At 44.4% G+C, this 26,747-nt stretch overlaps 1 protein-coding gene across 1 annotated transcript in view; it reads left to right on the forward strand.

The window, feature by feature from the left end:
• LOC146007403 (disintegrin and metalloproteinase domain-containing protein 9-like) overlaps positions 1 to 19,075 on the forward strand; it is a 63,481-nt gene extending 44,406 nt beyond the window's left edge. Inside the window, exons 18-22 of the mRNA XM_083145754.1 lie at positions 2,403 to 2,508; positions 4,017 to 4,146; positions 12,932 to 13,007; positions 15,136 to 15,182; positions 18,063 to 19,075. Coding sequence (XP_083001880.1) covers positions 2,403 to 2,508; positions 4,017 to 4,146; positions 12,932 to 13,007; positions 15,136 to 15,182; positions 18,063 to 18,204 — 501 coding nt within the window. The 3' untranslated portion in view covers positions 18,205 to 19,075. The remainder of the gene's footprint in view (positions 1 to 2,402; positions 2,509 to 4,016; positions 4,147 to 12,931; positions 13,008 to 15,135; positions 15,183 to 18,062) is intronic.
• Positions 19,076 to 26,747: the final 7,672 nt, after the last annotated feature.

Here is a 26,747-nt window from a genome sequence, read left to right on the forward strand (position 1 = left end):
GTGGAATTCAATTCTTCCACATGCCCCCTGCTAGCCATGTATGCTAACGGGCGTCTTTCCGAACAATTCAATTGTTGCTCTTATCAAATGCTCATTATCATTTATTCAACACGGCTAAGCGGATAACCCCGTCTTATTTTTCCACGTGGGCATCTAAATATCCAGGTTTGAAAGTTCTGGATGCCCAAACTATGGACTTTAGACACAATGCGTGTACCATGGGTAATGGTCATCTGATTGGAGCAACAATCGAATAGCTACAATAGATACCCATTACTGCAGAAAGCCAGCATGGGGCATGCAGAAGAATTGAATTCCCTTCAGTTAGTTACAAGGATGCAATGCAAGGCACTTGGATTACTGACAAATATGAGATGTTATGCACAGATTAGTTACACAGACCTCCAGCTCTCTTGCAGGCATAGACAGATATGGGGGGGGGGGGGGTGTTAATGGCTGTGTATAAGGCTGTATGTTCTTATGTGGCTGTGTGTGTGTGTAAATGTGGCTGCATTTAATATGGATTTATCTTGTGTTCCCACACCCGCTATATTGTACTGAGCACTAACAAATCCACTATTAAAGGGCCTTAATACTGTGGGGCATTGTGTATAAGAGGCACCACTGTGTCGTAACATTAATAAGGGGCACTACTGTGTGTAATATTAATCTGGGGCATAGGTGTGGGCAGCCCATTTTCTTAGTGGGTGCACCATTGGAGGGGCGTGTCCATCATCACCTACTGGGCGTGTCATGTCTATCACCGCCTACTGGGCATGTCCATCACCACCTATTTGGCATTAATGCAAACTATATAGAAGGTGACTTATTTATGTATATGCACTACAGAATGAATCACTCCCCCCACACACACTAGAAACAGGGACAGTGCGCCCCGAAAATGTACACTCTAATGCCTATTACACGTCACACAGCCATTACATAGTATACCACATGCCCTAATGCCTATTACACGTTATACCACACACCATAATGCTCATTACACGTTGTGCCTCACACTGTGATGCCCATTACACCTCACAACGTAATGCCAATAACATATTAGGCCACACACCATAATGCCAATTACCTATTACGCCCCACACTGTAATGCCAATGACCTATTACGCCATACTTTGACTTTTTTCGCCTCCCACCGTAATGTCCATTACATATTACGCCACACACCAAATTGCCTATTACACATTATGCCACACGCTGTAATGCCCATTACACATTTTTCCACACACAGCAATGCCCATTACACATTATGCCACATTCAAACATACCTATTACACATTATACCACCAATATATGGTGTATACATGTATACATTACATATTATATCACACACCATATTGCTCATTACACATTATGCCACACACCATAATGCCCATTACATATTATGCCATATAAGTTTCCTTACCTACATGCTCGTTGTCAGGAGTTACATGTTCGATGCCAGGGTTTACATGCTCCTTGCCAGGGGGGTTACATGCTCCCTGACACAGGAGAGGGGGGGGGGGGTAGTTGCATGCTCATTGTCACAGGGACTACATGCTCGTTGCCAGTGGGAAGTCACTTCCAGTCACATTGAAGCCAGTGCAGTCTCACAGACTGCATCTGGCTTCACTACAGTGATTTTACCTGGGGGCGACTGCAGCCCTGCAGCCCATAGGTAAAAACCGCCACTCAGTGTGGCAAAATTGTAATTAGGGGTACTATTGTGTGGCCATGTCCCTTCCTTGTGAGGCCGCACCCTTTTTGTCTCACACACCTTCAGCGAGCACATTTCCTATGTGCCTGTATACACATTTATTGATAATCAGCCACTGGGTGAATTTGCAGCTGTGCCATCAGGTCTGAATTACCCCCCAATGCCTCAATAGGCCAGACGGCACAAGACGTCTAGTGCAACTGAGCCACATTGAGCATAGAAACTTTTTCTTTCAATTTTGTATTCTGCCTGCATTGCAGATGCAGCAAAACACCACTTACAGTGTACTGGAGACTCTGGGATATGACTTTAACTGCACAAGAATTGGTTTTACATAGGAATAAAGTCACAGATGAAGCACAAAGGAACTTGTTGGGAGAGAAACCTGTGCACCCTGCGTCATAGCCCTTCATACACACATTCAGAATCATTCACACACAGATACACAAATGCCACACAGCTTTGTCATTCTGTTGCATCAAAGTGTTTTATTAATGTGAGTAAGATGCTAATTTTGAGCCTATTGGCGCGTCCGAGTGACCTGGGACCTAGCACAGAGAGAGGGGCTGTTTGGTGTGACTGTGGCTGTGGTGTATGAGGACACACGTGTGTACTCTGGTTGCAGGATTACTCAGGTAGCATTTACACTTGCTGACAGTCTGGTCTTACTATTATGTTATATCAGGTGTGCAATAACAATGGGAACTGCTACTGCAACAATGGCTGGGCACCCCCGAACTGTGACCGATCTGGCTACGGTGGAAGTATTGATAGTGGCCCTACACACATTGGTAAGTTGTCAATGGATGTCGATACAGGTCAATAAGTTCAAAAATGTCAATTGTCAACATGACAACGGTCAACACACGTAATTTTTGCACAATATGCACTATGAGTGTTATTCTGGTTTCCTCAAAAAGGCAAATTAATTAAATTAATTTCCTCAAATGGGCAAAACCATGCTGCACTGCAGAGGGGGCAGATGTAACATGTGAAGAGAGTTACATATGGGTGAGTTTTTATTTTGTTTCTGTGCAGCAAAAATACTGACTGCTTTCTTTTTACACTGCAATATAGATCTCACTTTGAAATAAAACCCCACCCAAATCTAATTCTCTCTGCACATGTTACATCCACCCCACCTGCAGTGCACATGGTTTTGTCCATTTGAGAAGGATTTTGCCTTTGAGAGTGAACCAGAATAAGGGCCTATGATAGGGAAGAGTAACCCCAAAGCGAGCATGCAGGGGGACATGTTTCTACTGGTTCTGATATGGTGGATCAACGATGTCTAGATCGACCACAAATGGTCGAACGCGTCTAGTTAGATGCCTAAAAGTAGTCAACAGCATCTAGATAGACGCAAGCTAAATATCTGCGGGAATGTCAGACATAATATTCACACAAAGCCTATTTATCAATCTGTGGTAGTAAGGGTGGTACTACTTTTCTGATTCAGACAGTTTACTGCCGCCGCTGCCCCCCCAAATCCCCTCACTAGCAATAACGGGGATATGTACCCAAACACATCCCCCCTAACCGAAGGGGAGAGGAATCATTAGATAGTCTCTGACTATCCAATGATTTTTTTCTCCCCTTCGGTAATAAAAATCAGTCAAAACTGACTTTTATTTCCGCTGCTGATTGCCAAATATGGGGTGGGCGCTCATTTATTTATTTTTATTTTTGGGGAGGGCGCTGATGTCATGTGACTGGCATGCTGGGACTTTTAGTTCTACAGTTGCTATAGAGACAAATATTGCCTACCTTTACCTCACAGTGGGCCAGATGCACTAATCTTGAAAAGTGATACAATGGACAGTGATAAACCACCAGCCAATCAGATCCTACTTGCCTCGTCACAGACTGTGTTTGAAAAATGACAGGTAGCAGCTGATTGGCTGGTGGTTTATCACTCTCCATTTTATCACTTTTCATGGCTTAGCCCAGAGAAAGTGGCACAAGCACATTGCAAGGGATACAGTTATAATCCCGATGGCCGAAATCCCGTCACTTTGTCCCTCTGTGGGTGTCCACGACACCCATAGAAGGAGAATAAATTAGTGTGCCGAGCGTAGCGAGGCACCAGGCCCGCTGCGTGGCGAGCATAGCAAGCCCGCAAGGGGGGGCGATCCACGTCCCCCACCTGTTCGGGATTCCGGCATCGGGATTTTGAACGCCGGGCTTCTGACCGCCGGGATTTCATATCAAACCCATTGCAATATGACCTGATTTATGTGCTCTAATTATTGCTCCTACTGTAATTATTTCTCCTTCTCTTATAATTTGATTTTTACAGATACCTCGTTACGAGACGGACTGCTGATCTTCTTTCTGCTCGTTGTGCCAATTCTCATCCTCATAATTGTGTTGTTTATAAAGCGGGATGCAATTAGAAGAAGGTGTTGCCGAAAAAAGAGAAGATCTAGGTATTCCAAGTAACATGTTACCCAACATCAGCTATCGTATAGTATTCTCTTCATGCGTAATACTAGCATCCTATAATCTGCAATCCATGCCTACTGCCTGGGGGCCCAGGCCGCACACCTTGTACCCGTTTTTAGAATACTCATCAGCGGCAAAACTGCACAAATCACGGCAAATGATGCAGATATTGTCCCTGCATTTTGGGCATGCTCAGTAGGAAAATGGGCAGAATAAACACTGCAGCCCCATGCAGGTTGGGCTCTGGTACAGCGCTAGGGTCTTCTAGTGACACCAGTACTCAGAGTCCCACTGTGCTGCAGGCTAGAGAGGATGGAGAATGCACATGGTGTCATGAATCGGGTGTTAGAAACACTTTCCTACCTCTCAAGTGTCTCCATGTGGGTCTGGTCAGCGCCTCAGTGCGTGATACTGTAGCGCTCACTGTCATACTGTAGCACTTCCTCCTGACTCTGCTGTGTCTGCATCACTCTGTGATACTCAACGCTGCTCTCCAACATTGCTATAGGCCGCAGCTAAGCTGCATGCAAACCAAAGTTCCCTCCCTTCCCTGGTATAGGCGCGGCAATCTTGGATTCAGTCACATGGCCATTTCCAACCAATCCTAGACTTCCTGGTTCTGACATCACAAACTCCAGCCAATCCCCGTGCAGCTCTCCCTATATCAGTAGTGGGCTGACCCCTCTGAAATCGCCAGTACAATGATGTTTCCAGAGTAAGCAGCATGTATCCACAGCTCCAGTGAGATCCTGCTGTCTCCATGTGCACTTACCATTCTGCTGCATGGTCTGGCTTCCTCCAGTGTCCCTGGAGTCTCCTCTCAGTTCTTAAAGAGATGTACTAGATGTCCTGAGACACTAGTCCTCATCAGGGGCGGATCCATGATAAAATGACAGGGGGGGCACCATGATAAAAGAGGGTTTAGGTGGGGGAGAGCCAGTGTTAGTGGTGCCAGTGTACATGCTAAGAGAGCGGCAGAGAGAGGGTGGGAATGGGATTAAAAATAGGCCCTGGCATTTAAAGTACGCAGGCCCACCATGGCAACAAAAGTGAAGGATGTAGTTGTGCGCGCGCCGATGGCGCGCTCTGGAAAAGGGGGTGTGGCCACTCAACAGGGGGCATGTCCTTGAGTGTAGTGTACAACACCATATACAACTTCTACACATTATGCAACAAAATACTAAACCCCATTATACTTGCCCCTTACACATGATGCCAAATTGAATGAGCCAAAATTCACATAATGCCACACGGATTGTGTCAAAATTCACATAATGCCACACGGATTGAGCCAAAATTTACATAATAACACACGGATTGAGCCAAAATTCACATAATGCCAAATGGATTGAGCCAAAATTCACATAATGCCACATGGATTGTGTCAAAATTCACATAATGCTACACGGATTGAGCCAAAATTCACATAATGCTACACGGATTGAGCCAAAATTCACATAATGCCACATGAGATTGTGTCAAAATTCACATAATGCCACATGGATTGTGTCAAAATTCACATAATGACACACGGATTGAGCCAAAATTCACATAATGCCAAATGGATTGAGCCAAAATTCACATAATGCCACATGGATTGTGTCAAAATTCACATAATGCCAAATGGATTGAGCCAAAATTCACATAATGCCTCACGGATTGAGCCAAATTCATAAAATGCCATATAGATTGAGCCAAAATTCACATAATGCCACACGGATAGCGCCAAATTCATAAAATGTCATATGGATTGAGCCAAAATTCACATAATGCCACAAGGATTGAGCCAAATTCATAAAATGCCATATGGATTGAGCCAAAATTCACATAATGCCACACGGATTGAGCCAAATTCATAAAATGCCATATGGATTGAGCCAAAATTCACATAATGCCACATGGATTGAGCCAAAATTCACATAATGCCACACAGATTGAGACAAAATTCACATAATGCCACACGGATTGAGACAAAATTCACATAATGCCACACGGATTGAGCCAGAATTCACATAATGCTACACAGATTAAGACAAAATACGCTTCATAAACAGGGACATTGTCCACCAAAGGCGCGCATTAAACATTTACACCATAATGTCCATTGCACGTTAAGTTACACGGCATGATGTCCATTATGTATTATGCCAAACACCATAATGCCTATTCAAAATTATGCTACATACAGTAAGTGCTACTTATCTACATGCTCATTGCCAAGGGTTCCATGCTCATTGCCAGAGGTTCCATGCTCGTTGCCATGTGGGAATACATGCTCGTGGTAAATGGGGGACAGAAGTGATAGCCACTGACAGTGGCAGAGCCTGGCTGTATTCCGAGCACTGCAGGTCCCAGCTATTTGAAATAATACCCATTTCACACCAGAAAATGCATTCCCAGGTTGGCCCCTTTTACACCAGCCTAGTCCCTGCATTTTCTGGTGTGAGGGGGAGAGAAAACCACCCCTCCCCCCCTTTAACCAGTTATATAATTTAACCGGCTATATCTTCGGAACTAACTGACCCATTTACATGAGACAAGTATCATATTGAAGAACTTTTGAGTGGGCTTTGAATGATTTTGGTCCAGTAAAACTGGAACGTTTGGTTCCAGAGTAATCTGCCCTCAAAGAACATGAACAGCCATGAAATTACATTTCAAAAATAAAAAAAATCGATTTACCCGCTATATCTCTGGAACTGATTGACCGATATGGACCATCCTGGTATCATATTGAAGGCTCAGCGATTTGGAATTGAATAACATCAATCACAAGCTCCTGTGATGCCAGGGGGGAACTGGCAGCTGTCGGAACCGGGTGGGGGTCGGAATTGACGGGTCCCATATTATCCTATGGGGTAAAAATGTTACAGATTTGCCAGGCGATATCTCCGGTTCCCGGGGGGCTAGAGACATGGGGCTGGGCTCGTTGGAAATCTCTGGTTCTCATCTACAAAATGAATGACAGGGGGGGCACGTGCCCGGGTGCCCCCCCCTGAATCCGCCACTGGTCCTCATGGTAATTTAGATATTTATCATTTAAAGTCAGAATATAAAATGGGGGTTACCCTGCTGCTTGTGATCAATGGGATTGGCAATTCTTACTACATAAGTGGATTACAAGAAAGAAAAAAGAGAGTCCCCATTTACCAGGGATGAAACGCGTTGACTTTCACCCTCCTTTTTGCACTCAGAAGCACCCAGGGCACCCGGACCAGCCTAGCCATCAGTGCATAGAAGATTCCTGCACTTAACTGCCCTGTGTCTGGTGACCTTACCCCTGCCGCGCTATACCACAACTAAAGCATGGGCTGGTGCACTACAGGGCCCTGCTCTAAGACATCAATCGTCAGTAGCCCTTCCAGCGGCACACATACACAGGTGCGCCTGCCCGCAAGCGTGCTTACAGCCAACGAAGCCACCGTGGGACCCTCCAGCCAGGACCTTACCCACCGTCCATTATCAGGCAGAGCGCTCCCACTGCAAGTGGTAGAGCGCTGAGACCCTTGCCATCAAGACGGTCTCCAGTCCATGTTATCTACTGCAGTCAGCCCACCATAAGTCCCAGGTGCCGGGTGCTGCGAGTATCAAAATCCCCTTAAAAAGGAACTTTTTATTATCAGCTTCCAAACCACATTATTATTAGCCGAGACGCCGGCTCCACATTATTAAGTGGCCTTGGAATCTCTTCATCTCTAATTATTGGAGAACGTAAGCCCTAACAAGGACTTTATTATTACCTATTACAATATATTGACACCTATCACGGATCAGAAGGATTACTATTGCTTTATGATAGGTTACATAGATGATTACATGGTATATAATAAAATTGTTTCTTTTAAAAGGATCACATGCGGTTTCTATCCATTGTGTGAAAACAGGCAATCTCCCATAATTAGTGGAAATACTATCACCACTACTTTTATTATTACCTTATTTACGGATATACTAATTTATAATTACTAAATGATATGTCAAACTGGTTTTCCCAGATGCTGTGATCTAATCCCCCCTTTTTCCTCTCAGTTTTAGCTGAGTTCTGCATTATTATCTCCAGTCGTCAGTCCACTCCTCGGCCATCAACTGTCACCATCGATAGCCACCATCGATAGTTTAATCGATATTCTTCATTATCTGTTATCATCAGTTATCAACACCGATAACCATCAATGATTTCTACCATCGATTTATCAACATCGATCGACACCATCGAATATCAACACATATTGTCACCATCGATTGACAACTTTTATTTTTCAAACCATAGGCTGCAAACGGTCCATGTACAAGCATCGCTCTCTAGCGTCGCACTCTAACTTTGTGCTTTAGCATCGATTTCATCAATAACTTGTTATTGTTTGTATCTGCTGATTTTAAAGTTATTTTCTGTTCATCTATTCTTTAACTCCTCAAGTACTACCTCTGCCCAGTCAAATTCAGAGAGACCATGCTGATATCCTCTACCATTGATATCTAGCATCGGTACCCATCATCACCAGGTGTACCTCCCTTTGTGCCTGTGGTGTCAGTTCTCCAAGTTCTGTAAAGAGAACAGATCATAGTCCACCAGTGTCTACCAAGATACTTACGTCTTCTTCCTCATCCATCGATGGTCATCATCAGGCATCTGTGAGGACATCCTTTGGCTGTTGCTGATTCCACCTACCGGTTCCAATCCGGCCACAGCTCCACTTGGGCAATCCCGAGTCCAAAGACTCTTACAGTTAATACTGTTTCCTCACTCAGGCATCATTGTTGAACTACTGTTTTATTTTATTCCGCGCCCACACCTGAGGATATCCACTTATGTGGGCAAAGCTCCTGAGGGAGCCTAGCTTTAAATTCCCAATAACAAATACCTCAGGTATGACAGTTTGTACTGGACAAATGGATCCGGACAAACAACAGAGTCCAGCAACTGGTTCAGTCCAGAAACTAGCCACTCGTATGGAAAACGAGGAAGTGGCGCAAGGTCAAGTGAGCAGTATTTACAGGAACTGACATCTTGTTTTCATAATCTTCAATACTAATCTTCAAACTATTAATCGAGGTCCCGCTCCTTAGCCAACCAGATCGGATAATTCACCACCCACTGTGATGACACCCTCTCGTCTTCATCTCCCAACCCCAACAAATTTGATGGGACTTCTTTGAACTGTGGAGGGTTTTTAAACCAATCTGAAATTAATTTAGAGCTATTGCCCCACAACTTCCTGCACCAAGATAGTTTATATCATCTCGCTACTCTCAGGGTCAGCATTAAATTGGGCATCTTCTCTGTGGGAGAGAGCGAATTCCCTGCCAGTTTCTTACAAAGATTTTGGCTACATTCCGGCGCATCTTTGATGAGCCAGGACGCATCACCTCAGCCGAATTTGATATATTACATCTTCAGCAGGGTTCAAGAATTGTAGGACAATATCTCAACCAAATCCTGGCATCTGAATTGTCTTGGAATGACAAGGCATTATTAGCTACTTTTTGGAATGGTCTTTCCGACCGTATTAAAGACTATCTGGTTGCCGGAACCTTCCTACTAAACTCAAGGACTTAGTGTCCCTCTGCAATAAAGTTGATCTCCACTTCAGAGAACGACCAGTTGAGAGGGGAAGAACTGCTCATTCCAACCTTCCTCTGTTGTTCACCAGCGAGTTGTCTCCCCTGAAAAGGATGAGCCTATGCAAAATCACTGTTCCCGACTATCTCCAGAGGAACATAAGAGGTGACAAACTGGGAATCCCTGTATTGTGCAGACCATCGCATGCGTCTGGGAAACTACAACTCCTAACCAGTCAAGGAAAGGGCCGGTTGGGAGTATTTCATTCTTCTCCATCAAGCACAGACTGAATCATTAAAGAAAAGTATCAACCCTGTTGGATTCTGATGCTACAGAGAATTTCATCACTATTGAATTAGTTCAAAAGTGGTCCTTACACACTGAGAGACTTTCTTGTCCTCTCTTTTTTTACTGCAGTTAATGGCAGTAAGATTCTCGGAGACTCTGTTGCACTCTGAAATCAACTTATCCAAGTCAAGCTGAGAGTTCCTTTTTCAGAAATGCTCAGCTTCTTAGTGACCCCCAAAGCATCACACGCACTGGTTCTCAGCCTTCCATGGCTAAAACTTCACAATCCTCGCATTGATTGGACCACCTCTCAAGTGACCACATAGGGTCAGTCCTGTGTTTGGTCCTTTCTCAAACAAGTATTGTTGGCTCAGAATTCTACTCACAAAGCATCCGATGTACCTTCTAATCCCTATGAATCCTTTGCCAATGTCTTCAGTAAAGCTGGTGCTGACATGCTTCCTCCTCATTGCTCCTGGAATTGCCCCATCAATCTCATCACTGCCAATGGGTCGAATTTATCTGCTGTCACTACATGAGACTCAATCTATGGCAGAATACATCCAAGAAAACCTAGTCAAAGGTTTTATTCGACCCTCTTCTTCACCAGCTGGGCCAGGTTTCATCTTATCGACTATAGGGGGTTAATAGTTAACTGTAAAGAATCATTATCCATTCCCCCTAATCACAGAACTTTTTGAATGTGTCAGTGGAGCTACTGTATTTACCAAGCTAGACCTGCGGGGGGCATACAATCTGATCCGCACTCATGAAGGTGACGAGTGGAAAATCGCATTTAAAACCAGAGACGGACATTATGAATACCTCGTTATGCCATTTGGTCTCAGTAATTCTCCTGCAGTCTTTCAGAACTTTGTTAATTAAATCTTCCAGGATCTTCTATATCGTCATGTATTAGTTTATTAAGATGACATTCTTATCTATGCCAACAGCCTTGAGGAGCATTGCCATTGGGTCAAAGAAGTCCTGTGCTCATCATTTATACATTAGAGAGTTAGAAAAAGGCGTGGTTGAGGTGAAAACAATCCCTTTCTTAGGGTATATTATCTCTGATTCCGGTCTCAGAATGGATCCAGAGAAACTCAAGGCTATACAAGACTGACCTATGACGATTACCCTCCGGCGCATTTAACTTTTCCCTGGCTTCGCCCATTATTATAGAGAATTTATCAAAAACTTCTCCACCATTGTGGCACTGATTATGGGCCTCACCCGGAAAGGAAATTGACATCTACTCCTGTTCTGCGACTGCCCGATATCTCTCTTCTCTTCATCTTAGAAGTTGACGCTTCATCAGTTGGCGTGTGAACAGTTTTATCCAAAAAAAGGACTCGATGTCACCTACATCCTTGTGGGCTCTTTTCCTGAAAGTTTTCACCAGTTGAACGCAATTATACCATCGGTGATCAAGAGTTACTCCCTCTAAACCGATTTACTGTTCAATAAATATCAACATTAATTTTATTCCTGTTTCCTCCCTCATTGGTCATGCCTTTGGACTCTGGTCTCTGCACCTACACCAGAGGTTTTCCACATAAGTGGACAAAGCTCCTTAGGGAGCCTAGCTTCAAATTCCCAATAACAAATACCTCAGACGTGACACATGGACCCCCTTCTTCTTTTTATCAGCGTGTGCATCTGAGTTGCACCGCGCATATGTCTTGATGGTGTCCATACAGAGACGCAGTACAGATTTGGATACATGCACAAAAAACTGTATAGGCAGGGTACGGGGTGCTCCTGGGCAGTGACTCAGGTGCAGATATATTGAGCCTTAAAAAGAGATAAATGTGAATAAAACACATACTATAGCATGGCAGCTAGTAGCTTATTGGTTTGATGTTTATCACTCTTTATCACCCCCTATCACATCTGAGAGGTAATGGGGAGAGGGGCTAAACAAACGTACACTAATGTAGCGACATAGAAGGCTGTACTCAGAAACTACATCTACCATTGCATTGGTGCAAGTTTGGATGTGACCAATGGTACATCTAAAGGCACACCAGATAGCAATGCATCATCTATAGACTCTGTGAGTGGTCATCTCAGTCCTGCATTCAGACACAGGGAAGCAATGGCCCTTATTCTGATCGGTGCGGCCGGATCCGAATATGCGGCCAGCACCGTGCGTCCTAAACCCCGCCTTCCATACGGATCGCCAACTCCGTCCGTACGCGGTAAGAAGCTGTCCGAACGGACCGCACGTGTATTTCTCATGAATACACCCCCTCCATCTCAGGGAACCTCCCCCATCATTCGATGGTCGCAGAACATCGAATGCAGGACCGAGTGGTCCGCCAGCTCCTGCAACCTCAGACCACATGGGCATTTCTCCATGCAAAAGCAGGGATCTGGGCGGGCAGCTGACATCCGGCGATGTCATATGTCCGCCCCCTACACGTGCATCACGACCGCATTACCATACGTACGCCCAGCGTTTTCATGGGAACGCTCAAGAAACGCGGGGTGTAAACATATGGTAATGTGCCCAAACAGCCCTTCACGCCCCTCTCCACCCCCTGTTCGGAGTGTACACATTTCATGCGGAATGTTGCCGTGCGTCCGCCTCGCACATGCGCAGAGACGCCTCTGCACATGCACAGACAAAAAACATCGGCGGCACGAACGCACGCGGATATTACCGCACCAACCAGAATAAGGGCCAATGTGTGGTGGCATCAGCATGAAGTCACAGATGTAACTGAGGATCAGGACCTACATGTGCTGTGGGCCCTCTGATATTTCTCTCCCACTAATAACACCAGCTGCATATTATCGGTCATCTCTGCAGTGTTGCCCATGATGAACTTGGTGATGCAGGATAGCTATATTGTCATATTACATTTTTGTTGTTTGTTCTTTACTTTGTTTTTACGTAATCTGTTTTATGTTCACAGAGGAGAAAACACTCAAAGACCAGCACAAACTATCAACCCAAATCAGAGAGCTGCCAATAACGTACCATGGAGCCAGGTAATACCTTACACATGGTTGCACCTTTTTTTGTTTTTACTTACATTTGTTTCAGTACACTATAACCTGTATTTAATAAAACAGGAAGTATCAATTCAGTAGACGTAAGTAGGTACCAGATAGGCCAGGTCATTTTGTTCTACGTTGGTGTTGTTATTAATAGGTTTTGGTCCTGAGTACCACTCACTAAGCAGCGGTCGTTTCCTGCTTAGTGAATGGCTTAACACCCGCTGCCAGGGGAACGTACACCCGCTGCCCCGCCAATCCCCATGGAAGCATGCAAATGGATGTGTACGCTGACACATCCATTTGCATGTGAGCGTACGGAGGAAAAATCATTCCATGGTCGCCGACCATGTCATCACCAGCATTTTTCTGGATGTAACCCACCATTTTTTTTGTGGGCACGCCCAAGAAACGCTGGGCGTCACCATGCGCCAGCCCCCTGTCCTCCCCAAGTCCGCACCGCTCTGTGTTAACGCCTCGGCGAATGTGATTGTCGCCAAAGGAGTTCGCACAGCGGCCCTGTACATGCATATATTCGCTGATACACAAGCGAAGTGCCGCACCATCGGTCCCTGCCGCAAATTTGCTGCGGGCCCACTGATGTTGAATCAGGCCCATTGGCCATAGGAACACAACATTGAATCTGATGGTTAGTTAGACCCACATGGCCCTTCTAGACTGCCTTTCTGGTTCCTAGAATCCTCCCAAACCGGACCCACAGTTACATTAGTGTGTTCTATCACTAACGAGTGGGGAAAACATGATCTTTTGGGGGAAATTTACTAAAGGAAATTTGTAAAAAATAGGTGTATTTGTATCCAGAAATACACTTATTTTTGACATTTACTATCCCGAAAATACGGCAATTCCTATTCGTATTGATAGCACATCAATAAGAATACGAATTGCCGTATTTTTGGGATAGTAAATGTCAAAAATAAGTGTATTTCTGGATACAAATACACCTATTTTTTTTACAAATTTCCTTTAGTAAATTCCCCCCCTTATGTGCGGACCATTAACTGGATGTTGCACTGGGAGACATGTAAGATTCCTTAAAATGTGTTTCTTTTATTTTGAACAATGTTCTGAATCTAATCGTTTGATTATGTTATAGTATTTTTTAACTATTTAGCATGAAATTTCATAAACGATAAAATGGAATCCTATCTGGATATAGTCAATATAACAAATATAAATTGTATTAGCATTAAATGGCAGTTAGATTGAGCCCACATTATTTTTTGGGGGTGACAGAGGTGATGTCTAAATAACCAGCTGAAATATTTCTCTCCAATTGGTCCTTCCAAAGTAGTCTCATCTGCCTGCATCTTCCAGATGTCTTATCGGACATCTCATTGTCTTCTGCTGAAGGACAACATCATCACCTGTCATGACAAGTCCAGATGGCACTGGAGCTCTCAGGGTTTCCTCGGAACCCTGGTCTATGCCAGCTACACTTGCAACAGCAATGCTTCATGCAGCTGTGGGGGGTAAATGGGGAATTAAATAACTCAAATTAGTCGCCCCACGCGCCCCCCCCCCCCCCCCCCCCCCCCAATAAAAATATACTTTTCCTCTGTGTGCAGGGGATACAAATACAGTGGGGATACAAATACAGGGGATAATCACTATTTTTACCCCCCACATTTGGAGAACCAGGACAGGCTCAATAGTTCTGCTCAGGGAAGGGGGGCACAACGTTTTTCTTTTTTACTTTTAGACAGACTTCTATACAACAAGGGTCTGAATCCTTTGTCCAGCATTTGACGATTATTAGGATGCCCATAAAACCTGACATTTCATGTTATAGTAGTTTTTCTTTTTTAATAAAACATATTTGCAAGTGTATGTACATTCTTAAGATATCTCATGAACAGGTCACGGAAGATCTGTCAGTATAGGTGTGTACCCGGCTTAATAATAAAATGATCTAAATACAGGTTCAAGTCCTGTTTGTGTGTCTTGTTAACTTATTCAAGATGATAAAAGGTTTGGCAGTGCCATTACAATATAGTTGCGTAAGGCCATTATTATCCACGGACAGGTTGTCTTTTAATCATTAGCAATGTTTATTTATTTTACATAACGATTCTAATGTGTTTTCTTTTATTTTTCATAGAACAAATTTTCTGATGTCTTTACCATATCCCATCATTTTCCAAGCAGGTTTGTACCTTATATCATAGATACAAACTTTTGGTAAGTGTAGATCAGGACGTTGGAAAAAAAAAGCAGGGGTAGACCCAAACCACACTAGGTGATTCCGGGTCAGGTGCGCCTGAGTTGTGATTCCCAGCTGCTGCTCAGTGACAGGATAGTTAGTCCCAGAGGCATAACTATAGCACCGCAGCCCCCGCGGTCGCGGGGGGGGGGGCGCTGTGCATGTGGGGGCGCCGGGGGCTGTGGTGCTTTAGTTAGCCCCCACCCGTCCGCCCATCCTCCGCCCGCCAATACGCCGCCCGCAGCCTTACCTGTCTTCAGTGGTGGTCATTCTTCTGCTAGTGAGATGGACCACAATAAAATGTCCGCCCCATATAGCAACTCTCTGAAACTGTCTGCTGTATGGGGGCGGACATTTTGTGTTGGTCCGTCGCCATAGCAGAAGAAGGAAGCCAGCAAGGGAGCCGGGACCAGCAAGACACGTAAGGTTGCGTGCGGGGGATGGGGGAGCGGGGTGCGGCGGGGCGCCCCCCATTACCGGGGGGGGGGCGCCCAATTCATAGTTACGCCACTGGTTAGTCCTGTACTGAATAAACAAGGGAGAAAAAGCAAAAAAGTTTGAGCAGCGCTAAATAATGAGGAATAAAATGTAAATAAACAATTGTAAAAATAAGATTCAGATTGGTTAGATCTATCACAGATATTTATTATTTATTCTAAAAAAAGAACATGTAGCCAGATTGCATAGACGTTTAAAAACAATTTAAAATGGATGCTAATGTCTCACCTAACCAAACCATGGGGGTGGATTTGACCAGGAGAGTCCCAAAAGTCCAAACGGAACTGCAGTGACGTCCCCAAATTAGCAATAGGGAGGGAGGACAAGATGTATCGTCCAGGAGTGGCCCAGGATGGCACAAATAACCAACTCCCACCGCTAGATGGAAAAAAGCGGGCTGGTGTCCTCAACCTCTTCTTTAATTGCAAAGTATTTGTAATCCAAAATAGGACGGGGATCCGGATGGTGTTTGAGCGGGTCTGCAATCCCAGAATCTCTTTCTGTTGAAGATGGTTTGTAAATGGTTGGAATGGCGTAGTCCTAACCGGTTTCGCTACTCCAGGTAGCGAAACCGCTACCTGGTTATTGATAAAGCTACCTGGAGTAGCGAAACCTGTTAGGACTACACCATTCCAACCATTTACAAACAATCTTCAACAGATATAACAAATAAAATAAATCATATATTGCCACTCCTGCGTTCCTGCTCTGTCTCTCCACATGTCAGCTCTTGCTCCAGTTATCCACCAGTCAGCATCATCTGACAGCCAATTACGGTCAGTGGAAGGCAGGTAGAGAATGCTGCATTGCTGCTCTGATTGTGTGACCACCACCCACACTGATTGTGTTACCATCATCCGCCACTGCTCAAAGTCCCCTACAATGCAGAGGCCCAGGGCAGCTGCCCGGTGGGCCTAAATTTTAAGATGGCCCAGGAAGCATGCACAGCACTCCGGGAGTCTCTGAGATGCCTCTAGTAGTCTAGATCCTCTATCTAGTGGATTTATTCTGCCTGCTTTTCTAAACAGAGTAGCAGAGGTGACAGAGCCTTTTTACCCCCACTAACATCTGTGTGTGCGTGGGAGGGTGCAACTATTGTTAGTGTAAAGGGGCATACACACACAGATAGATTTTTGCCTAGACAGAGCGCATAGGAATTAAGAACCAATCACTCCATGTGTACACCCCCTAGCGATGGCTATGATTGGTCTCGCAAAATCTGGTCAGATCGCCTAGCAAGTGCATACAGTACAAAGCATTGGTTAGCACAGATCCCCCAGCACACATCACTACGTGTGTAAGGGAGATCTAGACATCAGGAAGTTGAAGGAAAATCGCCTACACTAATGGCGATGTAGGGGCATTTTCTAAGCAATCTAGTCAGGTCCCATAAATCGCTTAGCACAAATCTTAACGTGTGTGTATGTGAAATCTGTGGGGTGTTGTATGAAGCAGCGAAAAGAGTAAGCATGAAGTAACATTTACCAGGTGCATTCTATAAACCAGGCATGTCCAACCTGTGGCCCTCCAGCTGTTGTGAAACTACACATCCCAGAATGCCTTGCCACAGTTTTGATATTAGGGAATGCTAAAACTATGGCAAGGCATGCTGGGATGTGTAGTTTCACAACAGCTGGAGGGCGGCAGGTTGGACACGCCTACTATAAACTATAAGGAGCAGCTGCATGGTTGCCATCAGAAACTTCTCCACTCTTTTCGCTGCTTCATGCATCTCCCCGAGAACCTAAGCAATCATTTGGTTATCTCTTCATTTAAGCTTTAATTTAAAAGTGTAACAAAAAATTGCCAAATATTGTTGTAATGCCCATAGAGTCCTAGATTTCTGTGAGCAGTGCATGATTACTCAGATTGCCTCACCATGGGGTCTATTCATGTAGTAGTGAACATTCTGGTATCGGGGGGGGGGGGGGGGGGGGGGGTGTATACAATCTGTGCCAGATTTTTCAGCAGGCGTGAAATATCTGCAACTTTCACCTGTTTTTTAGGGCAAGTTAGATTAAACTTCCGTGACGATTTTTTTCGGTACTGACGGAAATTGTGTGGAATGCCAAATTTGTGGCGAATCCACGTGTTTTGGCAACTTCACGGCCAATTCGACAAAATTTAAAAAGTAAAACGGCATGGAATTCAAAAACTGGTGAAAACGCCTGTGATTGACTACTGAGTCATTGCTGTTTTTTCGCTAGTTAAATACCCCCCCCCATAGTCTGTACGAAATTCTCTGACCATTTTTTCTAAACTGATACTTTGATAATTGTACTATTACTTTTAATTTAAACATCATTATCTTTGTGTTCATACAACAGACAGCCTGCGCCTCCCACAAGACCACCAGTGCCTCCTACAAGACCACCAGTGCCTCCTACAAGGCCACAGCCACCACTCCGTCCTCCTCCTCCTTCCGAAACACCTACAACACCACAATACAGTTCGTGGCCTGATGCTTAATAGACGCTCTCATTAAATTCATACTTACAGTACCTACTCTCCAGGAAGTTGTGGGAGACTCAACGATTTTTAGGGCAGTCCCTCACACAACGAATTAGTTGGTGCACCTCCCACATTCCTCCTGCTTCCTGGTGAAGCCATCAGAGTGAGTTGACAACTCCTGGATTCGTGGTTCTGAATGGAGTGGGTGGGGCAAATTATGCAAATATATTACATTTAGCCATGCCCCTTCATCACGACCTGCGAATAGCAACATTTTTCCAAGGTGGGGCTTAATGATTTCACTGCCCAGATGCTTCTCCTCACTGAACTTCTTCAAGATAGGAATTTTAGAAAGTAAGTATGATGAAACTATGGGCATCAGAATCACATACAGTACATCAATCAGGTACCTGATAATGGTCAGGAAAGAACCTGATATTAATAATTGTGCCAACAGGAACATTAACACTTCCCAGGATCCTCTTGACAATGCCGCTAACATTATCGTCAGTTGCTAATTTAAAATATATATACAATTATAAAACCATAATGAAGGAGACACAGTGAACCAAAGTATGTTACTGATTATGTTGAATGAATATAACTTTTAATGCACTTTAATTAAGTTTACGGTTTGAACGGGTTGTATTATCTTGCTATGTTGTAATAATTGGATGCATATGTTTTTGAAATTTTTCTTTGTCTGGCAGCTTGTGACTGCATTACATTTCTCCAGAACCTTCACCAAGAAAGCAGTAACTAAAGTTGTTAAAAATAAAAGTGCCAAGTGCCTCATATCTGTTCCCTGGTGAATTGCTAAGCTGCACTCTTTTCAATATTGGTTTAAGACTAGAAATGGTTGTCTCCAGTTTGCATGGCTACGGGTTATATAGGGTGGTATTCAATCCCCGTCGCTATTTCCGACAGGGGAAATAGCGGCGGGTGCCTATTCAATGCTGTCTTGCCCGACAGCATTGAAGAGGAAGATCGACAGAACGGGCCCGACTTTAACCCCTTCCCGACATTTGACGTATATATACGTCATGGCCGGGATGTACTTCCCGACACATGACGTATATATACGTCATGGCTTCAAACTGTCACTGCGTCTAGAGACGCAGTGACAGAGGGACGATGTCTGCTGTCCCTGACAGCAGACATGTCCCTGCATGCCCAGGGGGGGCTGCGATGCCGCCCCCCGTCGGCGATCGCTGTGATTGGCTGTTCAGTGTGAACAGCCAATTACAGCGTTTTCTGTGTCACCGGCGAATAACGTTCGCCGGTGACACAGGGATCGGAGGTGATTGGTGCTGTAAAGTACAGCACCAATCACCGCGGGGTGTAAGGGTGACACTGGTGTCACCCCACCTCACCCCGCCCGCCCCCAAAGGCCGTGATTGGTTCGTCGGACCGACGGACCAATCACAGCCATGGAGGGGGGTTTAAACTAACGGTGACTGCACTGCAGACGCCATTCCGGTCTGGAATTGCGTGCAGTGCGGTCACCGTGCCTAGCTGCCGCAGTATACTGACCTGAACCTTGCCAAATACTTACCTGATCACTGCCTGGATCTTGCTACTTCTTGCTTCTTGCTGTGACTTCCTGTGCTGTGTTGTGCTGTGTTGTGCTGCTGCAGTGTCATCGAGTATAGATAGAGAGATAGAGAGAGAGAGATAGAGAGAGATAGAGAGGGCTAGTGACAGAGAGTGCTATATTTTGTGCTGCTGCAGTGTGATAAAGTTATAGATAGAGAGATAGAGAGAGATAGAGAGAGATAGAGAGAGATAGAGAGAGATAGAGAGAGATAGAGAGATAGTGACAGATTGTGCTATATATTTTTTATATAACTGACTGCTGCCCTCCCTTTTGTGCTGATCAGTATAAATTAACTGATCAGCAACTTTTTGGGGGCGCAGGGTTTTATTTTTATATAAATACCTGTCAGTGCTGCTGCTGCAGTGTCATAGAGTGATAGATAGTGAGAGATAGAGAGAGATAGAGAGAGATAGTGACAGAGAGTGCTATATTTTGTGTCTGCTGTCCCCCTTTTGTGCACCCCCAGCAACTTTTTGGGGGTGCAGGGGTTATTTTTTATATATATATTACTGTCAGTGCTGCTGCTGCAGTGTCATAGAGTGATAGATAGTGAGAGATAGAGAGATAGAGAGAGATAGTGACAGAGAGTGATAGAGAGTGCTATATTTTGTGTCTGCTGCCCCCGCCTTTTGTGCTGATCACTATATCTGAGGTGATCAGCAACTTTTTGGGGGTGCAGAGGGTTTTTTTTTTATATATACCTGTCAGTTGCTGCCAGTTGCACTGTCAGTTGCACCAAAGGTTGTGCACCTGCTGCCCCTCACTGGTAATCAGTGTCGCATCACTGATCACCTTTTTTTTTTTTTTTGAGGGTGCTGTGGGGTCTTTTTTTAATTTTTTTTTTACACACACTGTGATTTTGTGGGTGTCCTGTGGCCACTGTGCGCTGATTAGTGACGTACATCACTGATCAGCTTTTTCGGCACAGGGTTGATCTATTTTTTTATTTTTTTTGATCAAATTCCTGTTGCCTTTGAGCGCTGTTCAGTGACGGACGTTACTGACCAACATCTGTGCTCAATTTTTGGCGCAGGACCTTTTTTTTTTTTTTTTTAACCCCTTCAATTTTTTTTTTTTTTTTTTAACCCCTTCAATTTTTTTTTTTTTTATTGGGATCAAATTCCTGTATAAAGTATTTTTTTTTTTCTGCACTACATACACACTACACACTACATACCCCCCTGGGTTGAAATAAAGTTTGTACCCCCCCCTACACTATACACGTGTTGAAACATTTCACTACCAGAAACACAAAAATAAAAATGGCATCCCAAATGTCATCCCAAATGTCATCCCAGTCATCCAGAAGAATGTATTCAGCGGAGGAGGCATATGCCATGCTTGCCTCTGACTCTGACACAGCCAGTGATGCAAGCGGGGAATTTGAAGGCTTCGTCTTAAGCTCCTCTTCCTCCTCTGGTGATGAGGGACCCCCTCAAAGACGCCCCCGTAGAGCAGCTGAGACACCCCCCCCCCAATAATTGATCTCGTATGGACCCCACCACCAGACAATTTTGAGCCCCAGGTTCCTGAGTTTTTGGCCATGCCAGGAATCCAATTTGATTCCACAGGTCTCAGAGAAATTGACTTTTTCAAATTATTTTTCTCTGATGATTTTATAAATTTAATGGTGGACCAAACTAATTTATATGCCCAGCAGTTCATTGCTCAAAACCCCACGTCATCATTTGCTAGGTGGACCCCTGTAGATGCAGTAGAGATGATGACGTTTTGGGGTCTGGTGTTTCATATGGGCATAGTAAAAAAGCCAGAAATTAGGCAATATTGGAGTACAGATGTTCTGTACAGCACCCCATTTTACCGTATGGCCATGACTCGGGCTCGTTTTGAGATGATCCTTAAATTTTTGCATTACAATGATAATGCACAGTGCGCACCCAGAGATGATCCCACCTTTGACCGGCTATTCAAAGTCAGGCCGGTCATTGATCATTTCAGTGCCAAATTTGAAGAGATGTACATCCCTGAAAAATGTATTTGTATCGACGAGTCCCTTATACATTTTAAAGGAAGGGTTAAATTCCGCCAGTACCTTCCCAGTAAGAGGGCAAGGTATGGCATAAAAATGTATAAGCTGTGTGAAAGCACCTCAGGGTACACCCACAGGTTTAGGGTATATGAAGGGAAGGATTCAAGAATTGAACCGCCAGAATGCCCCCCCTCCCTCGTAGGTGTTAGTGGAAAAATTGTCTGGGATTTAGTGCACCCCTTCCTGGATAAAGGTTATCACCTCTATGTGGATAACTTTTACACTAGCATCCCCCTGTTTAAGGCCCTTGGTTCAAGAGGTACAGCAGCTTGTGGTACTGTGCGTAAGAACCAAAGAGGCCTCCCAAAAACGCACATTGCCCAAGTAATGAGAAGGGGTGAAAGCAGGGGAATATGCACCGAAAATATGTTGTTGGTCAAATATAAGGACAAGAGGGATGTCCTTATACTGACAACAATTCATGGAGACAGTACCACCTCCGTCCCTGTACGAGGTACCAGTACCCACACCTCAAAACCTAATTGTATCCTGGATTACAATAGGTACATGGGCGGAGTGGATCTTTCAGATCAGGTACTGAAGCCGTACAGTGCCCTGCGGAAAACAAAAATCTGGTACAAGAAGCTGGCCGTGTATATCATCCAGATGGTATACTGTATAACGCTTACGTGCTATTCCGTTCTACCAGCCAGAGGGGGACATTTATGCACTTTCAAGAGGAAGTCATAAAGGGCCTAATATTTGGGAACCAGCAGGCAGAGGGCCCCAGTACTTCTAGTACTGGCCCCCGTATTGTACCAGGGCAGCATTTTCCTAACGAAATCCCCTCCACTGCAAGAAAGGGCAGGACACAAAAAAGGTGCAAAGTTTGCTATAAAAAGGGAATAAGAAAGGAAACTATTTTCCACTGTGAAACTTGCCCCGACAAACCCGGCCTATGTATAAAGGAGTGTTTTAAAATATACCACACATCTATGGATTATTAGGTTCATCATTTCACCGTGCTTCGGGGGTCTTGCTAATGCCACATAGCACCCACCATTCATTCCACCAGAATCTGAGCTGCAAAATCCAAAAATCACTCCTTCCCTTCTGAGTCCTGCCATGCACCCAACTGGTATTTTTTGGTCACATATGAGGCATTGCCATACTCGGGAGAAATTGGGGCACAGATTTTGGGGTGCTTTTTCTCCTTCATACCTTCTGAAAATGAAAAATTTTGAGCCAGAACTGCATTTTTGTGTAAAAAAATGTAATTTTTAATTTTCACTGCCAAGTTGTATCAAAATTGGTGAAACCCCTGGGGGTTTGAAATGTACACTATACCCCTAGATGAATTCCCTGAGGGGTGTAGTTTGCAAAATGGGGTCACTTGTGGGGGGGTTCCACTGTATTGGTGTTTTGGGGGTCTTGCTAATGCGACATAGCACCCACCAACATTCCACCAGAATCTGTGCTGCTAAATTCAAATATCACTCCTTCCCTTTTGAGTCCTGGCACTTTTTGGTCACACATGAGGCATTGCCGTACTCGGGAGAAATTGGGGCACAGATTTTGGGGTGCTTTTTCTCCTTCATACCTTCTGAAAATGAAAAATTTTGAGCCAGAACTGCATTTTTGTGTAAAAAAAAATTTAATTTTTCATTTTCACTGCCCAGTTATATCAAAATTGGTGAAACCCCTGGGGGTTTGAAATGTACACTATACCCCTAGATGAATTCCCTGAGGGGTGTAGTTTGCAAAATGAGGTCACTTGTGGGGGTCTTGCTAATGCGACATAGCACCCACCAATATTCCACCAGAATCTGTGCTGCAAAATCCAAATATCACTCCTTCCCTTTTGAGTCCTGGCACTTTTTGGCCACACATGAGGCATTGCCGTACTCGGGAGAAATTGGGGCACAGATTTTGGGGTGCTTTTTCTCCTTCATACCTTCTGAAAATGAAACTTTTTGAGCCAGAACTGCATTTTTGTGTAAAAAAATGTAATTTTTCATTTTCACTGCCCAGTTGTATCAAAATTGGTGAAACCCCTGGGGGTTTGAAATGTACACTATACCCCTAGATGAATTCCCTGAGGGGTGTAGTTTGCAAAATGGGGTCACTTGTGGGGGGCTTCCACTGTATTGGTGCTTTGGGGGTCTTGCTAATGCGACATAGCACCCACCAACATTCCACCAGAATCTGAGCTGCAAAATCCAAAAATCACTCCTTCCCTTCTGAGTCCTGCCATGCACCCAAATGGTATTTTTTGGTCACATGTGAGACATTGCCGTACTCGGGAGAAATTGGGGCACAGATTTTGGGGTGCTTTTTCTCCTTCATTCCTTGTGAAAATGAAAAATTTTGAGCCAGAACTGCATTTTTGTGTAAAAAATGTAATTTTTCATTTGCACAGCCCAGTTGTATCAAAATTGGTGAAACCCCTGGGGGTTTGAAATGTACACTATACCCCTAGATGAATTCCCTGAGGGGTGTAGTTTGCAAAATGGGGTCACTTGTGGGGGGGGTTCCACTGTATTGGTGCTTGGGGGGTCTTGCTAATGCGACATAGCACCCACCAACATTCCACCAGAATCTGAGCTGCAAAATCCAAAAATCACTCCTTCCCTTCTGAGTCCTGCCATGCACCCAAATGGTATTTTTTGGTCACATGTGAGACATTGCCGTACTCGGGAGAAATTGGGGCACAGATTTTGGGGTGCTTTTTCTCCTTCATTCCTTGTGAAAATGAAAAATTTTGAGCCAGAACTGCATTTTTGTGTAAAAAATGTAATTTTTCATTTGCACAGCCCAGTTGTATCAAAATTGGTGAAACCCCTGGGGGTTTGAAATGTACACTATACCCCTAGATGAATTCCCTGAGGGGTGTAGTTTGCAAAATGGGGTCACTTGTGGGGGGGTTCCACTGTATTGGTGCTTGGGGGGTCTTGCTAATGCGACATAGCACCCACCAACATTCCACCAGAATCTGAGCTGCAAAATCCAAAAATCACTCCTTCCCTTCTGAGTCCTGGCACTTTTTGGTCACACATGAGGCATTGCCGTACTCGGGAGAAATTGGGGCACAGATTTTGGGGTGCTTTTTCTCCTTCATACCTTCTGAAAATGAAAAATTTTGAGCCAGAACTGCATTTTTGTGTAAAAAAAAATTTAATTTTTCATTTTCACTGCCCAGTTGTATCAAAATTGGTGAAACCCCTGGGGGTTTGAAATGTACACTATACCCCTAGATGAATTCCCTGAGGGGTGTAGTTTGCAAAATGAGGTCACTTGTGGGGGTCTTGCTAATGCGACATAGCACCCACCAACATTCCACCAGAATCTGTGCTGCAAAATCCAAATATCACTCCTTCCCTTTTGAGTCCTGGCACTTTTTGGCCACACATGAGGCATTGCCGTACTCGGGAGAAATTGGGGCACAGATTTTGGGGTGCTTTTTCTCCTTCATACCTTCTGAAAATGAAACTTTTTGAGCCAGAACTGCATTTTTGTGTAAAAAAATGTAATTTTTCATTTTCACTGCCCAGTTGTATCAAAATTGGTGAAACCCCTGGGGGTTTGAAATGTACACTATACCCCTAGATGAATTCCCTGAGGGGTGTAGTTTGCAAAATGGGGTCACTTGTGGGGGGCTTCCACTGTATTGGTGCTTTGGGGGTCTTGCTAATGCGACATAGCACCCACCAACATTCCACCAGAATCTGAGCTGCAAAATCCAAAAATCACTCCTTCCCTTCTGAGTCCTGCCATGCACCCAAATGGTATTTTTTGGTCACATGTGAGACATTGCCGTACTCGGGAGAAATTGGGGCACAGATTTTGGGGTGCTTTTTCTCCTTCATTCCTTGTGAAAATGAAAAATTTTGAGCCAGAACTGCATTTTTGTGTAAAAAATGTAATTTTTCATTTGCACAGCCCAGTTGTATCAAAATTGGTGAAACCCCTGGGGGTTTGAAATGTACACTATACCCCTAGATGAATTCCCTGAGGGGTGTAGTTTGCAAAATGGGGTCACTTGTGGGGGGGGTTCCACTGTATTGGTGCTTGGGGGGTCTTGCTAATGCGACATAGCACCCACCAACATTCCACCAGAATCTGAGCTGCAAAATCCAAAAATCACTCCTTCCCTTCTGAGTCCTGCCATGCACCCAAATGGTATTTTTTGGTCACATGTGAGACATTGCCGTACTCGGGAGAAATTGGGGCACAGATTTTGGGGTGCTTTTTCTCCTTCATTCCTTGTGAAAATGAAAAATTTTGAGCCAGAACTGCATTTTTGTGTAAAAAAATGTAATTTTTCATTTGCACAGCCCAGTTGTATCAAAATTAGTGAAACCCCTGGGGGTTTGAAATGTACACTATACCCCTAGATGAATTCCCTGAGGAGTGTAGTTTGCAAAATGGGGTCACTTGTGGGGGGGTTCCACTGTATTGGTGCTTGGGGGGTCTTGCTAATGCGACATAGCACCCACCAACATTCCACCAGAATCTGAGCTGCAAAATCCAAAAATCACTCCTTCCCTTCTGAGTCCTGCCATGCACCCAAATGGTATTTTTTGGTCACATGTGAGACATTGCCGTACTCGGGAGAAATTGGGGCACAGATTTTGGGGTGCTTTTTCTCCTTCATTCCTTGTGAAAATGAAAAATTTTGAGCCAGAACTGCATTTTTGTGTAAAAAATTTAATTTTTCATTTGCACAGCCCAGTTGTATCAAAATTGGTGAAACCCCTGGGGGTTTGAAATGTACACTATACCCCTAGATGAATTCCCTGAGGGGTGTAGTTTGCAAAATGGGGTCACTTGTGGGGGGTTCCACTGTATTGGTGCTTGGGGGGTCTTGCTAATGCGACATAGCACCCACCAACATTCCACCAGAATCTGAGCTGCAAAATCCAAAAATCACTCCTTCCCTTCTGAGTCCTGCCATGCACCCAACTGGTATTTTTT

This window comes from Crinia signifera, chromosome 6 (assembly GCF_055691185.1).
Source record: "Crinia signifera chromosome 6, ASM5569118v1, whole genome shotgun sequence".
Classification (NCBI taxonomy): domain Eukaryota; kingdom Metazoa; phylum Chordata; class Amphibia; order Anura; family Myobatrachidae; genus Crinia; species Crinia signifera.